This window comes from Pundamilia nyererei, unplaced genomic scaffold (assembly GCF_000239375.1).
Source record: "Pundamilia nyererei isolate P.nyererei 1_Seehausen unplaced genomic scaffold, PunNye1.0 scaffold00029, whole genome shotgun sequence".
In the NCBI taxonomy this organism is placed as follows: Eukaryota; Metazoa; Chordata; class Actinopteri; order Cichliformes; family Cichlidae; genus Pundamilia; species Pundamilia nyererei.
The window spans coordinates 4674472-4688892 of NW_005187430.1; the positions used below are offsets into that span (position 1 = coordinate 4674472).

Genomic DNA, 14421 nt, shown 5'->3' on the forward strand with positions numbered 1-14421 from the left:
ATAAAAATGCACCTCAAACAAGCACTTTGAAAAATGTCTGAACATTTGTTGTCTTGACTGTCACGGCTATTTTATGTATATCTTATAGCACATTTAACCAACTTTCCAGGTCTCCAAAAATGCCAGGTTCAAAATACATGAAAAGCTGAAAGCTGTGTAAAAATAAAAAGAATTAGTGATAATTTTGTGGTCATTAAAATGTGTCCAAAATGTGTGAATTTATGCTGATTCACCATATAAATCATGACTTACTAATCTCTATTACATACGCTGGTTAAAACTGTCAGTGTTGGTATCAGCAATACTGGGGATCGAGACCAAAATTTCCAACGGAACAAATTCCAGTATTTTAGTGATTTACCACTGAAAATATTTAATACATAATTCCCGCTTTTATTTTGTTTATTTATTTATTTTTGTCCTTGCTGGTTTAAACCTACCAAAACGCACCCGCCTCCTTTAACTTGACAGAAATGTCTGTCTCATCTTGGTTGATATAAAATCTTAAAGTGTATCTTTATTCCATTTGGCACAGACAGTCTATGCAGTTTGGTCAGTTTCTTTTCAAGATATAATCGGAGGAGGATTTAATGTACCAAGTACTACTTGGCCAGCACTACTGGCAACATCAAGTGGATTGCAAAAACCATTAGCAGAGGCATTACAGCTGGAACTGTCGATGTGGTCGCACATTTTTAACCCCGGTTGTAAATCTGCCGCTGACACGTTGTGCGCTTTAACAGACACGTAGGCTCTGAGTGAAATTGGCGAAGTGATTTTTTTCTTTTCTTTTTTTTTTTGAAGTTACGAAAGGCAAGACAGTCTGTTACAGAACCATCCATGAAAGAGTCTGTGTCTTTCCAGGGGGAAAAAAAAAATCCAGCCCCCTTCAGTCCCGTACCCTCCTCCTCCTCCTCCTCCTCGGGTGAGGGCAGCTGCCAATTTACGGACAACAACGTTTGAAGAAGGTGGACCACTGCCCTACAAATGAAACCTGTGTCTGATGGAGGGGGCGATTTAGCACAAGAACTGGGATTTTATGCTTCCTCTGACTTTGGGTTCAGTTAATAAACTTCAGGACACATCTCCCTCTCTCCAATAGACCCGCTGTAACCTTTCCGCCGTGGCATTATAAGGTAAGACTACTTCATGATTAGTCAGATTATTTGATGCAATTTTTTACACAAGTCATAGTCTGGATTTAAAACAAAAACTATACTGTATTATTTGAAAGCCGTGAAGCTGCCTTACCGTCTGCGCCGTAGGTATGGTCTCCCAGTACGCAGAGTGGTAAAACAGGCTGTTTCTCTGAGCAGTTTTTTGGGATGCAGAATCAAACATGTGAGGAATGTTGCGACAGGAAAGACAAACAGTGACTTCGGAAAAATCCGTCTGTCCATTCACAAGAAACTTCCTGCGTGGTGTGAGGTGCTGATGTGGATGTGGATTTGAAGAACATTTACTGAGATTTAAAATAATAATAATAATAATAATACTGTAAATCCTTTTTATATTAAGATATTGATAAATTGATTTGTGCTCAGATGCTTTTAACAGCCAGTTAATCATCCAGATTAAATAGTCCAACTCCTTGCTTAGCACTTAGATGAACCAGAATGCCAACATACTTAAACTGCACTGTGTCAAAATGTCCAGGAAATGTTTAGCCACCACAGATTTCCATGTTGTGCTGCTTTATTGAAACGGGCTTATGGGTCAGTTTTGTCCTCCATCCATCCAACTCCTTGTGGCTCATCTGGACTATTCTTAGTATAAAGTTTCACAAAGTACCCCAAAAGTCAATGTTGCAAAAAGGCAGGGAAATCTTTTTTTTAGCCCATAGAGCTCAAACTGCTAGTTTATTTTCAGTCTGTGAAAGTACAGCACAGTACAGATTTCTGCAAGTATTTAGAGATTAAGAATGAGAAATGTGTGGCTTTTGGTGGGAATGTGGGCATGATGTTGTGCAGGGTAAGACTTTATAATGGCCAAGAGTGTTGTGTATGTGGGTGAGTCAGAGCTGTGCTGATTTGGTGAACTGCTGCCCGGTTGATTTGAGCCTTTCACAAGACATGATCCATGAGCACATTGGTATGGAGAGTGGCTGCTTTGATGATAGAAATAGAAACATTAGGATGAGAAAATGGGTGATTGGATCAGAAACATCAGATTCAGACTTTGTATCGAGGTTCTTTTTTTAACAAAGGCTACAGAAACCAGAAAATAACTAGTTATTGTTTGTACTCCACTAGTTCTTCAGGCTTTCTGGAGGTCTTCCACCCAGCTCAATGGATGAATCTATTTTGTGTCTATACATGACAGACAGTTTACCAAATAACTGGTTTTAAATGGTATCTTTAGATATTTTCTTGCTGTTGCAAAAACACATCATTTGTTTATTTCTCAAAGACAACACAGTTTGGCTGGCATAAAGTAGTATCTTTGCACAGTCTGGGCACTTCCCAAATAGCTGTTGGCTGAAAACGTGGCATGATGTGCAGTGTGTTCTTTAAAAAATTGAGGAAAGTGGAGGACAAACGCAAAAGTGGCCTAAAATAAAGCTATCTAGAGTAGATGACCAGTAGCTACGTTTTGCATCCTTAATCAATAACAGAAAAGGTTAAGGTATACCAAATTATACGAAAACTACACTGAAAATCAGAGACAAATCAGTAATATGAAGTCAGGAATCCAAGTTGGAAATGTTTGGTTCAAACCATTGTCAACATGTACAGAGGTGATCAGGAAAGAAGTACAACAGTGTTTTACAGCCATCTGTAAAACACAGTGGAGGCTCTGTCATGGTTTGGGGCTGGAATTCAACCAGTGGAGTTGGAGGTCTCATCGAAACTGATGGAATTATAAACAGAAAAACATCATCAGATCTGATCTTCCATGTGGTAAAATCTGGAAAGCATCTGATTGGCAACTGCTTAATTTATCTCCATGACAATGATCCCAAAGACACTGTCAGCCCACTAAAACATACCTGAATAGAAAAAGATTGGCTTCCCCCGAGTGCAGACCTCAGCGTTATTGAAGCAGTGTGGGATCATCTTTGACAGGGAACACAACAAAAGGCAGCCAACATCCAAAGTGCTTTGAATGGCCTTTGAGAAGCCCGGAGAACTATTCCTGGAGACTACTTAAGGAAAGCTTGTCTAAGAGAGTTCAGGCTAAGTTGTAGACAGACAAATATTGCTTTTCAGGCTTGTTATAATTGTACAAAGTCTTTGTTTGCCTTATTTATTATGTTTGTATTTATCTTTACACAGCTTTTAATAAGTCCCAGCACCTAGTTCTCATTTTCCTTCAAAGACATAAAGAAATTAAGGGTGGCCTAATACCTTTGCATGGTTCTGTATCCTTGCTTCCATATGGGGATGATTCTATGTCACGTAACCTGGAGGTCATTATTTTTGTTAGGTGTCATGTCTGTCAACTATGATAACTCTATACTGACCAAAGTACTGCCTGACATCTGAAAACATGGTGATTTTTGCAATAGTAAAGGCAAAGACACACAGCGGGTTGTAAATGGTTTAAACTACTGACAAAAGTTAGCACATTTGAAATGGTGATAATAATAGGTCTTTACACACAAAAATTATGTGTACGTCTAAAAACAGGAAGCTGTCTGTAAACTCTGATGGATGTTTACAACAGAGTTAAAATGTTAGTGTTGGTCTGCCACATATTTTAGCAAAACTTACCTTGTTTACAACCTTTACTCTATAATAATCTGCAAAAGAAACCCCAAAAAAAACGGGGAACAAAATACAATGAAGCAAATCATTTAATGCAAAATGCAAAAAGTAGTTCAAAAATGTATCCTATGTTGAAACTATGTGAAACTGTGTGATGCTAACTAAAGAAACTAACACGCTAACAATGAAGTTGATTAGAATCAGGCCAGTAAAATGGTTGGGGAGAGGGGGGAAGCATTCCAGAGATCCTGAGTTCTCCAAAGTCATAGTCAGGATGGGAAAATGGTTCAAAAATATTTATTAGCTTGAAATTACAGAGAATTTAGGGCTTCCTGTATACAACTGACATGGGCAAAAGATTCTCAGCTCTCATGTCTGCTCTATGATAAGAAAATGAAAATCTGTAAATAGTTGATACCACATCCTCTGGTGCTGAAGAGCATCTGGCTTGTTAGCACCTCATATTTCAAAAGCCAGCATCCATGAACCTTTAACAGTTCATTACCTCACAAGGCGTGAATAACTTGTGCATCTGTGAAGACATCATTAATGCTAAAGGACATATAATATAAACAAATACTTCCACCTAAATAGCATCCATTCCAAGGAAGGCCATGCTCAACCTATATGCACATATTATAACAGCATCATTCTGCAGTAAAGGAGACAATTATGTAGTCCAAGTTTGTCACCCACTAAAAATATTTAATGAAAATATGCAAAGAGTCAGTAACTCTTCTGGCTTTGATGTGTCTCATCAAACTCATTCATTGTAGCCAAACTCATGAATCAAACTCGTTCAGTCCTTCTTAGTTTCCAGCTTCCATCTGCTCAGCACACACATCCTTACAAGCCTCACTGGGTCTCACAGACCATAGTCAGGAAGCGAAACAACTTTCAAGTTGTGTGTCTGACAGAATAAGAAGACAAATTCTAAAAGAACAAATGTCTGCAAGGAAGTGTGTAAACGTCAGTTTATTATTCTGTAAGGGAAACATTTGCAGCTATATGCTCTGCTAACTACCCGAATGTAAGGAAACAGTGTTTTCATTTGATTTTCTTCTTAAAAAATATTTTTGAGAACGATTCAAGACACAGAACACACAAATAAGCAGCTTCAGACGTGCTGGCTATGCCGTTAAAAGCCTCTTCTGACCAACTGTGAATGTGTGTGTCCTTCCATTCGGCGTGAAATTGGACTCAGATGATGTACTCAGCCTTAGATCATGTTTTGGAAAGGTTAACTTAAGTTTGTGGTTTCTGTACAAACACACCACACTGCTGCATTTGTGTCTCTGGAGGGACAGACGTCCACTCGCTGAAAGCTCAAAAGGAGCGTGGCTGTCAGGTTATCAATAGCAGGCCTATGCCGAAAAGAGCAGAATGAGGTTTTTTGAGAAAAATCAGACTTTTGGTATTTCATAGAAAAAAACATTTATTAATAATTTATTAATTATTAACCCAGAGTACTGTCTGTTCGTCATTGTGAAACATTAGCACGCACAAATTGAAAAAGGTTGAACAGAAAGCTACAAGGACACTTTAATTAATTTAATAGATATAAACATTCATGTGGCCTTTAAATTCAGCCAGATCATGGGGTCATTAAAGCCTGCGCGATCTCCTCCCACCCCCACACACATCAGAATCAAGTATTAACCAGCTGGTTTGAATCAGACTGCTGGAGCAACTCTACACCCTCAACATCAATCCTTCCATGTGTTGAGCATATTTGAGGCGCTTTTTTCAGCAGCAGTTGCAGCTATTTAGAAAATACACTGAGGGCGAGCAGTTTGTGTGTTGTGCGCGATGTGCTGAAAATACTGTTGCAGTTACTGTATTTGCGCCCCTTCTGATTTCCTAATTTTTTTGCATGTTTGTCAAACTTGCGCGTTTCAGCTCATCAAACAAATTTAATGTTAGACAGAAATAACCTGAGTAAATACAGAATATAGTTGTAAAAATCAGGATTTCATTTATTTTAAAGTTATTTAAAAGTTATATATATGACCTATGTGGCCCTATGCAAAAGGGGTAAATGACCATTAACCATAATAGCTCGTTGTGTCACTTTTTCCAGCAAGAAGTGCAATCATGCATTTCTTATATCTAGTCACGATCTTTTAAGTTGCTATGGGGGAATATTTGGTTTTCGAGCATGAACGGCCCGTGTAAGGTCACACAAGCTAGAGAATCTCAATCTGGTTTAATCTGGACTTTTCCAAAACCTTCATTTTGTTTTACTTTTTGAGCCAATCAGAGGTGGACTTACTGGTATGAAGTGTGCTTGAGCTTCAGAGCAGGAAGTCATTGCCAAAAATTCTCCTTCATTATTTTCTGTTTGACAGTAGAGTTCATGGTCCCATCAATTACAGCAAGTCCACGTCCTGAAGCAACAGAGCAGCAAAGCAGCCCCAGACCATCACACTACCACCACCATGTTTGGCTGTTTTTATGAAATACTGCATTCGTTTTATGTCAGATGTAGCAGGACTCAAACCTTCCAAAATGATCAACTTCTTTTTCATCAGTCCACAGAATACCTCCCCAAAAGTCTATGAGATCATCAAGATGTTTTTTGGGGAATGTGAGACGAGCCTTTGTGTTCTTTTTGGTCAGCAGTGGTTTTTGTATTGGACGCCATTTTCGCCCAGTTTCTTTCATATTGTTGAACCATGAGCACTGATCTTAACGGAGTAAAGGCCTGCAGTTCTTTAGATGTCGTTCTGGGTTCTTTTGTGAACTTCTCCTGAAAAAGTCGTTGATGTGCTTTTGGAGTAAAGTTGTAAGGCCAGCCACTCCTGGGGAGGTTCACCACTTTTCCAAGTTTTCTCAATTTGTAAATAAGGACTCTCACTGTGGTTTCTCAAAAGATTTGAAATTGTTTTGTAACCCTTTCCACTGATTAACAGATGTCAATGACTCGGTTTCTCAGCTGTTTCTTCAGTTCGTGGCATAATGTTTTGCTTTTTTTGAGATCTTTTAAGCTACATCACTTTGTCAGACAAGTTCTTTTCAGGGAGTTTTGGATTCATCAGGTCTGGTAAAGAGACCAGTGTGAGGATAGTGGTTACTCTCAGTTAAATCATGATTTAAAAAGGGGTGAAAATGTGAGAAATATGGAAAAAGAACTAAGAAATCCTGGAGAGGGTTAGTACTTTTTCTATTACACTGCATTGGGGCACCCAGAGACTCTTCAAGGAATCAGGGTTAAAATTCTGGGGTCACCTTTTTATACCAGTCAATGAAACCATATTAGAGTGGGAGCTGATCTAACTAAGAAAGAGGGGTCGACTTTTTCAAAAAAACACTTCAAAGAGTTAAATCTCTGTCTGAATTGACGTAAAGGAATATTTGGTAATTACAGCACAAACAGACTTTTTTCCCAGTGAAAAACGAGTTGTAGAAATCAGTACAACTCTGATATCTGTGTTGTGTTTTCTCTCTGTGTTTTCTTAAATGTAGAAGTATATAATAACTTTCTTGCACCTTCCTTTATATGCAGCTGAAATAATGGATAAATCAAGATGCAAGCAGCAGTTAGCGTTCAGCCTCCTGCTTGGGTTGTGGTTGCCTTACTGTTTAACTCAAACTACACCGTCAAACACCGCCACGTCAAAGCCCACAACGACACCGACACCATCCCCATCCCCCCGGCCCGAAAGACTAAAGGTCAGACTGTCTGGATATCCTCGAAAACACAACGAGGGACGGATAGAGCTGTTCTACAAGGGAGAGTGGGGAACCATCTGTGATGACGACTTCACGATAGCTAACGCCCACGTACTTTGCCACCATCTGGGCTTCGTCTCAGCCACAGGATGGACCCACAGTGCTAAATATGGCAAAGGCCAAGGTAAGGGTGGCTTCAGCCATGAGTGTGTCTAATTTCAGCATTCAGTTAAATATACTGTGTGATCATCCATTTGTGTTTTACATGATGTAACACACATAAGGGTGTTCAGAAAAGTAGTTGTTTCCAACAACATTATGTGCCAACATAAAATTTAGTTTGTCTAGACTCCCCAGTGTGACGCACTTGAAGATAATACTTACATATAAAGTTAAACCCAGTATTATACTATTAATATTTAGTGAAATAATTCTTGTTCAAGCAGAAAGTATCTCAGGAACCACAGGGTTGGATTGGGTCATCTGACTGGTGATCCAGACTATTAAGCATGAGATTGATGTCTTTAGCTTTTTGTGTAATGTGTTGAAAATGATTGAGTAGAATCGTTTTTATTACCATTTGCACGGCTTCCCACCTTTTTTTTTTGAATTGGGGTTGTATTTTTGTTCACCTCAGTGACTACTACCTAAATTGTAGTAACTGTGAAACGCCTTTACTTTTTAGGAAGTGCATTAGGACAATTTTTTGTGGTCCTACACAATAAAAAAACAGTATGTTTCCAGATGTTTATGAATAAATATTTGTAAAATAATAACATTCCCATCACCTCTAGCTGTACTTAGGTTTTTGGAACTAATTAAGTTGCCATGCTAACATTCCATGAACATGTTAGCATTGCCTTTGTGTGTAAGTAACGACGTCAATGTTAGCATTTAGATCGACCTTAGAAAGCCGCCGTGTCTAGCCTTAAAAAGTCTTGTAGTGATTTTAATAAAACTATAACCACCGAAATCGTAAGTGCAGCTGCAAACGTTTTTTCCTAGACCACCAGTGTTGCAAACAAGTGCTACTTCCAGCTTTGGGTTTATTGCTTTCTCCCTCCTGGGAGTGTGGTGGAGTTTCCCTAACAGTCTGTCGCCTGCGTAGGAAAAATCTGGCTGGACAACGTGCAGTGTCACGGAGGTGAGAAGAGCATCGAATTCTGCAAGTCCCGTGGCTGGGGCAACAGCGACTGCACTCACGATGAAGATGCCGGAGTTGTCTGCAAAGATGAGAGGATACCCGGCTTCGTGGACTCGAATGTTATTGAAGTAAGTTGCCGAAACATATTTAAGAGAGATTAAGTTAGAGCCGATTAAGAAGCCGTCGCTTGTTCATAAACAATCCTTTTTCTTCACAGTTTATGGACTTGACCCTGTGCAGCTCCACCTGTGGCTAGTGCACATGGTGCTGATTAGCTCTTTTTGTATAACGTGTCTAACCTGCTGAAAGCAAAAGCTTCTCCAAGTGTAAACTCCTGAGGTAAAATTGTAATAAACTTAGCAGCTACAGTCAGTTATAGCCGGGCAAAACACTTGTTTTGTTGTTGATCCAGTAAATTCCTGGCTATGATGCTTTCGTAGGCTTGAAGGTAAAGTAGTTTAATTTGACCATTCATCTAGGTCTCTGTAGTTTTGTAGTTTTAAAAGTGTTTTGTACCTATTGCCAGTGAAACTCATGTGCATTTTGAAAAAATGGATGTCACCAGTTCATTTATGAGTTTCTGTACTTGAGGCAGGACTTCTGCGTCTAACACCTTACGTTATGCAGAATACATGAATGTCAAGCTCACAGTTAAACCATGCCCTCATTTAATAAATAAAGATGTGCAACTCAGAGCCTCTCAGGACACACACATAGGTGGGTTGCTGGCTGAGATTTTTTTCCAGTCGGTCTCTGTCTTTGATGTTGTTTGCACAACTGAATGGTCCCAGGTGAACAAGGTTATTCTGGTGACTCGTCTTCACAGACTGAATGAGCAGATGACACAGGAAGATTGCATTAAATACAAAAAGCTTCATAGGAATAAGTGAGTGGATTTTCAGATACATGACCATCTTCCCTCTTTTTCTTTGTTGCTGTGAGTGAGGGTTGCTTAAATGTGGCATCCAGACTTTAATCTACGACCAGAGCCAGAATTTTCTTTTCCAAATAAACAGCAGCGGAAGTGAGTCAGTGCATCGCTGGCAATCGGAGTCACGTTTACCACTCGTGAGCTGTTAGTGAGAGCACGAGACCTGAAAAATACTGTCCGGTACAGACGTGAGTCAGTGTGTAGTCTGGTCCTCTCATGCAGGACAAGTTTCATAAATAGTTTAGCTTTCATCCATATAATTTAGCTCCAAGAGCAACTTGTGATCCTGTATAAATAAATATATTTGTTATTTATTCCTGTTCTGCAAGGCACAAGTTGATGAGAACAAAGTCGAGGAGGTGCGACTCAGGCCAGTGGTTGGCGTGGCCAAAAAGAAGCTGCCCATCACGGAAGGTGTGGTAGAGGTGAAATACAAAGATGGCTGGGCACAGATCTGCGATGTAGGCTGGACAGCCAAAAACACCCGCGTGGTCTGTGGCATGCTGGGGTTCCCTCATGAGAGGAAGGTCAACAAAAACTTCTACAGGTAAGTGAATTGCATCAGGTTATGAGGCTGTTTGTGTATATCATTTCAGCAAGAGAGACCCCACACTACTTTAAAAGGGAAAGTATGTTTGTGTTTTTCTTTTGGTTGCTTTTGGAACCTTTATTTAGCAAGAAAGTGAAACTCTGGAGACAAAGGGTGTCTTTTGAGAGAGAGAGTCTTAGGCCAAGATAGGCCATTTTAAACTAGCATGTTTTTTAATAGTGGGAGAAACCCAAGATCCTGAGAAAAACCAGCGAAAACACAAGCAAATCCCCCATTTATTGATAATAATCTTCAACTAATCTTGAGAAAGACATTTGTTTTGTTGCCAAGACTCAGATGAGACAATCACATGTCTGTATAGTAAATGTGAAGCTTGACCTAGACGCTTGTTTCAGTTCTTCCACCTTTGTTACTTTCATCTACTTTCGGTCTTTATGTTAAAGGCTGCTGGCAGTAGCTTCATGTTTAAGACCAAGACAGAGTAGGGGAAATAATTGTTTGATTTTCTGCTGAATTTGTAAGTTTGCTCACTACCAATGAAATGAACAGGCTCTATTTTGATGGTATTTTCATTTTAACAGAGAGAATGTCAGAGAGAGGCAGGATATCAACCACAAATCCAAAAAAAATACATAAAAGTCATACATGTTTAGGTTAATGAGAGAAATAAGTATTTGATCCTCTTCAAGCAGCCAAAATTCTTTCTCTCATAGATTGTCTTTGTGCCCATGCAGCACATAGATTACAATCAACCAATCATTGAATTACAGATCTGAACTTGTCATATGTATGAAGCACCTGTCCATCAGTTCCTTCAATTCCAACCTCTTCACCACCAAGAGAGGAGGCATTGGTGTTCTCACAGTCACTGAGAACACCATTGGTAATACGCTGTGCTGTAATAATTGAAATCTTGGCCTGACCGCAAGGTTCACCTGCTCAAGAAGGCACATGCAGAGGCCTATCTTGATCTTGCCAGAGAATATCTAAATGATTCAGACAAGGCTTGGGAGAAAGTGCTGCTAACAGAAGAAAACAAAACTGATCCCTTGGGCAACAACTCAGCCTTCCATGTTTGGAGGAAGAGAAATGCCGAGTATAACCCAAAGAACACCATCCTCACAGTCAAGCACAGAGGTGCAAACATGCTTTTGGGGTTGATTCAGGATGACTTCAGTGCATTGAGGGATCAGTGGATGGAGATATGTACTGTAATATCTTGGATGAGAACCTCCTTCCCTTAGCCAGAACCCTAAAGATAGGTAGCGGATGGGTTTTCCAGCATGACGGTGACCCAAAATAAAGAAGAACCACATAAAGGTCATAGAATGTCTCAAGACCTCAGTCCTATAGAAAATCTGTGGAGTCATGAAACCTAAAGGATTTAGAGGGTTTCTGTGAAATGGACTGGGACAAAATCCCTCATGAGATTGCTGTTCTTACCAACAAAGGCTTCGCCACCATGTACTAAGTGATGTTTTGCTTGGGAATCAAATTCTTGTTTCAAATCATTTTACGACCTTTATTTAATGTGTTTTTTCTGGACTTTTGGTTGATATTCTGCCTCTCTCCATTAAAAGGAAACTACCATAAAAATGAGAAATTGCTCATTTTCAAGTGAACAATGTCACAAATTCAACAGGGGATCAAATAATTATTTCCCCCACTGTATGAATCTCAAACCCCCTAAAATAAGAAGACGCATACTTCTTAAAATACCAAACTCTTCTTTTAAATTGATAGGAAAGAGAAACCAATTGCACAGCCTATAAAAATGTATTCAGTTATAGCGGACTTTCTTTTTCCAAGTTTATTTCTCAGTGCCAGCAGTGGGAATCCGGCTGCTTGTAAACAGCGGCTCTAACTTGCTCTTTCCCTCATTCACTTGGGATATTTGCTGCAGCCTCTCTGACATTATTCCCACACTTTTAGTGTGTAAACCAAAGTGGCAACAGTTTGACCAAACCTCAAGCGAGATCTTAATCTGTGTACAGTAAAGAGCAGACATTATAGTGACTGCTGTTTACTGTGGCTGTGACAGGGAATGTGTGTAGACTTCGCCTGCCAACGCTGCATGTGCTGTCTGCAGCACAGCTCGTGTGAGGAAAGCTTCAGCATTTTGTATGAGCGTCTGATTGTTCTCTTCTGGTTCCTATTTCTTCATTCAGAGGATGTTTTTGTTGTTCTTTGGATAGACTGCAAAGCTGAAAAACCTCTTGGGCTGTACTCAGTACTTTGCAAAGGAAGTTGAAGTGACTGTTAACTGTGTGCATGACGGGAAACCACAGTCCGATTTGTGTTATCACAACAATTACCAGTTAAGATTTCACCTGGAGTGTTGATGTCTTATGATTGCAATAAAAAACATAACCTATCTTGTGATTTTTATGTTTTGCTTCCAACGTCATATATCAAGCCAAATTTCAGGCCTTTCTTCTTGTTTTAAAACTATGTAGACTGGATAGAGCAGACCCTGCTGTGTTATATGAGAACAGTGATTCCCTCCAGAGCGACTGCAGACATTCCTGGCTCCACTCCATTCAAGGACGTTTTATTCGTCCCCTGCAGACGGTTCACAGTAGTACGAGGGGAAATGTGTGTTTTCTCTCAGACACGTGTGAAGGCTGAGGCTTTGGGGGGAGGTTTGGAGTCATAGAAAGGGGGTCTGGGTAAGATAATGAACAGACTACCAGGACATGAAATGAGTCACAATGTTCATCTTTTTGGTGATATTTTATGGAACAAAGAGCTTCCAGTAGTCATACTTCACTACTTAAAAATACCTTGAGTTGTGTGTAGTCATAAACAATGTGGCAACGAAGCTGAGGCGATAAGTGAGCGTTAGATTAGATCAGCAAAGTAAAACTCAGCCTCCGGTCCAAGCTAATAACAGCTGGTCCAACTCACATTAACTGTTGGCTTAGCTACCACCTTTCTACATTTCCAATTGGAAAATCTCAAACTCCTCCTTTCACGCTGACCTAATCAGTGCTACGTGTGATGTCACTGATACCTGATCTGTTTTGCTCAGGCAGTCTGCAAGCTATTCAAGTACCCAGTAGTCTTTATATGCTGTGCAGAGCTTTGCAAACCAGTCTCTATATGTTGCAGCTGTAACTGTAAAAAAAAAAACCCTGCTCTTCCCCTTGTGGTGAACTTTGCTGTGACTCCATTTCCTGTTTAAGCCAAATTTTAAACTGATTAGTATTAGACTTGCCACATCAAGCTACGCGCTGTTTTGAGGCCCTGCATGCAAGGACATCTCCAAAGCCTCTGCACTGGTTGGTTCCTGGCCACGAGTGTGGAAGCGTGTGGAAGTCAAAATACAGGAGATTACCATCAAATATAAATAACTGCAATCACTAGTAACTAATAAATTCCTTTCTCAGTGGTAATCCTTACTAAAATGGATTTTTGGAGCCGGTGCTGATTCTGATTTATAGGGAGTAAAAAAAACCTAAAGAAACAAACATAAATTACATTATGCAATTCACAAACTCATTTTATTACTTATTGTAAAGCCTCTGCGTTACAGCAGCCACACAGCTGGGATGCATGCTCTGCCACATGTGCTGCACATGGTGCTAAGTATTGCAAAAAGTGCAGTCAGCAACGCTCTGCTGGACAAGCTAAATAACCACAACCTCGAGCTTTTTTTCCCTGCATTATCTTTTCGTACGGTCACATGTAGAGTAACACATCTGTGACAGGCCAAGGCTGTTTTATCACTCAAGCTATGAAATATAACTGCGCTATATTAGTCAATAACCAATACTGTGTTGATAAATGCTTACTGAGGATGTCCATTGCACTAATGAATTCTCAACGGTTAGAGTTGCTCTCAGCTGTTATCACACATGTGCCTATTGTGTATGTATGTGTACTTACAGAATGCTAGAACTGTTACTCACCACTGTCTCTTCACTAGCTTAACTAAATGTGTGTATTGACCAAAGACAGCCTGTGTATGCGTTAGTGTGAATGTGTGCGGCCAGTTGGATTGTGTGCTTGGATGTCGTTTCTCTCCTGCATGTGATGGAATTTGGCTGTCTCACTGTTACAGACGTCTGAAAAAGCGAGCAGCTGAGAAGGTCTCCAGGCCAAAGGTTAATGTTTCAGCCGGTGGAAGGTACACTGTCATGGGGAAATCCACTGTCCATGTCTGTCTGCATTCTTGTTTACTGTAGTTTTGGTAGTGGGTTTCCAGTTGGAGTAGAAAATAACCACTCAGTGCCTGCTTTTTAGCTAGTTGTCCCTTCCCCTCTTCTAATCTCATATTATTATGTTGTGTGGAGCATATGAAGGGGTTGTGGTACATTGTGCTAAGGTACTTTTCTTCCCATTTCTGTCTTTTAACATGTCTGCTGACAGCACAGATTGAGAATGATACCTAAGTCAAAGCATATTACTTAAATTT

The 14421-nt window shown here is 39.9% G+C and overlaps 1 protein-coding gene across 4 annotated transcripts in view; it reads left to right on the forward strand.

Moving 5' to 3' along the window:
- Positions 1–794: 794 nt before the first annotated feature.
- The window catches only part of loxl3b (lysyl oxidase-like 3b), a 27062-nt gene continuing 13435 nt past the window's right edge, over positions 795–14421 (forward strand). The window contains exons 1-5 of one of the 4 annotated variants that reach the window (XM_013909717.1): positions 795–1136; positions 7213–7563; positions 8488–8651; positions 9784–10001; positions 14068–14133. In XM_013909717.1, coding sequence (XP_013765171.1) covers positions 7221–7563; positions 8488–8651; positions 9784–10001; positions 14068–14133 — 791 coding nt within the window. In that variant the 5' untranslated portion in view covers positions 795–1136; positions 7213–7220. The remainder of the gene's footprint in view (positions 1137–7212; positions 7564–8487; positions 8652–9783; positions 10002–14067; positions 14134–14421) is intronic. The other 3 variants (XM_013909716.1, XM_013909718.1, XM_013909719.1) reach the window with 3 other exon arrangements.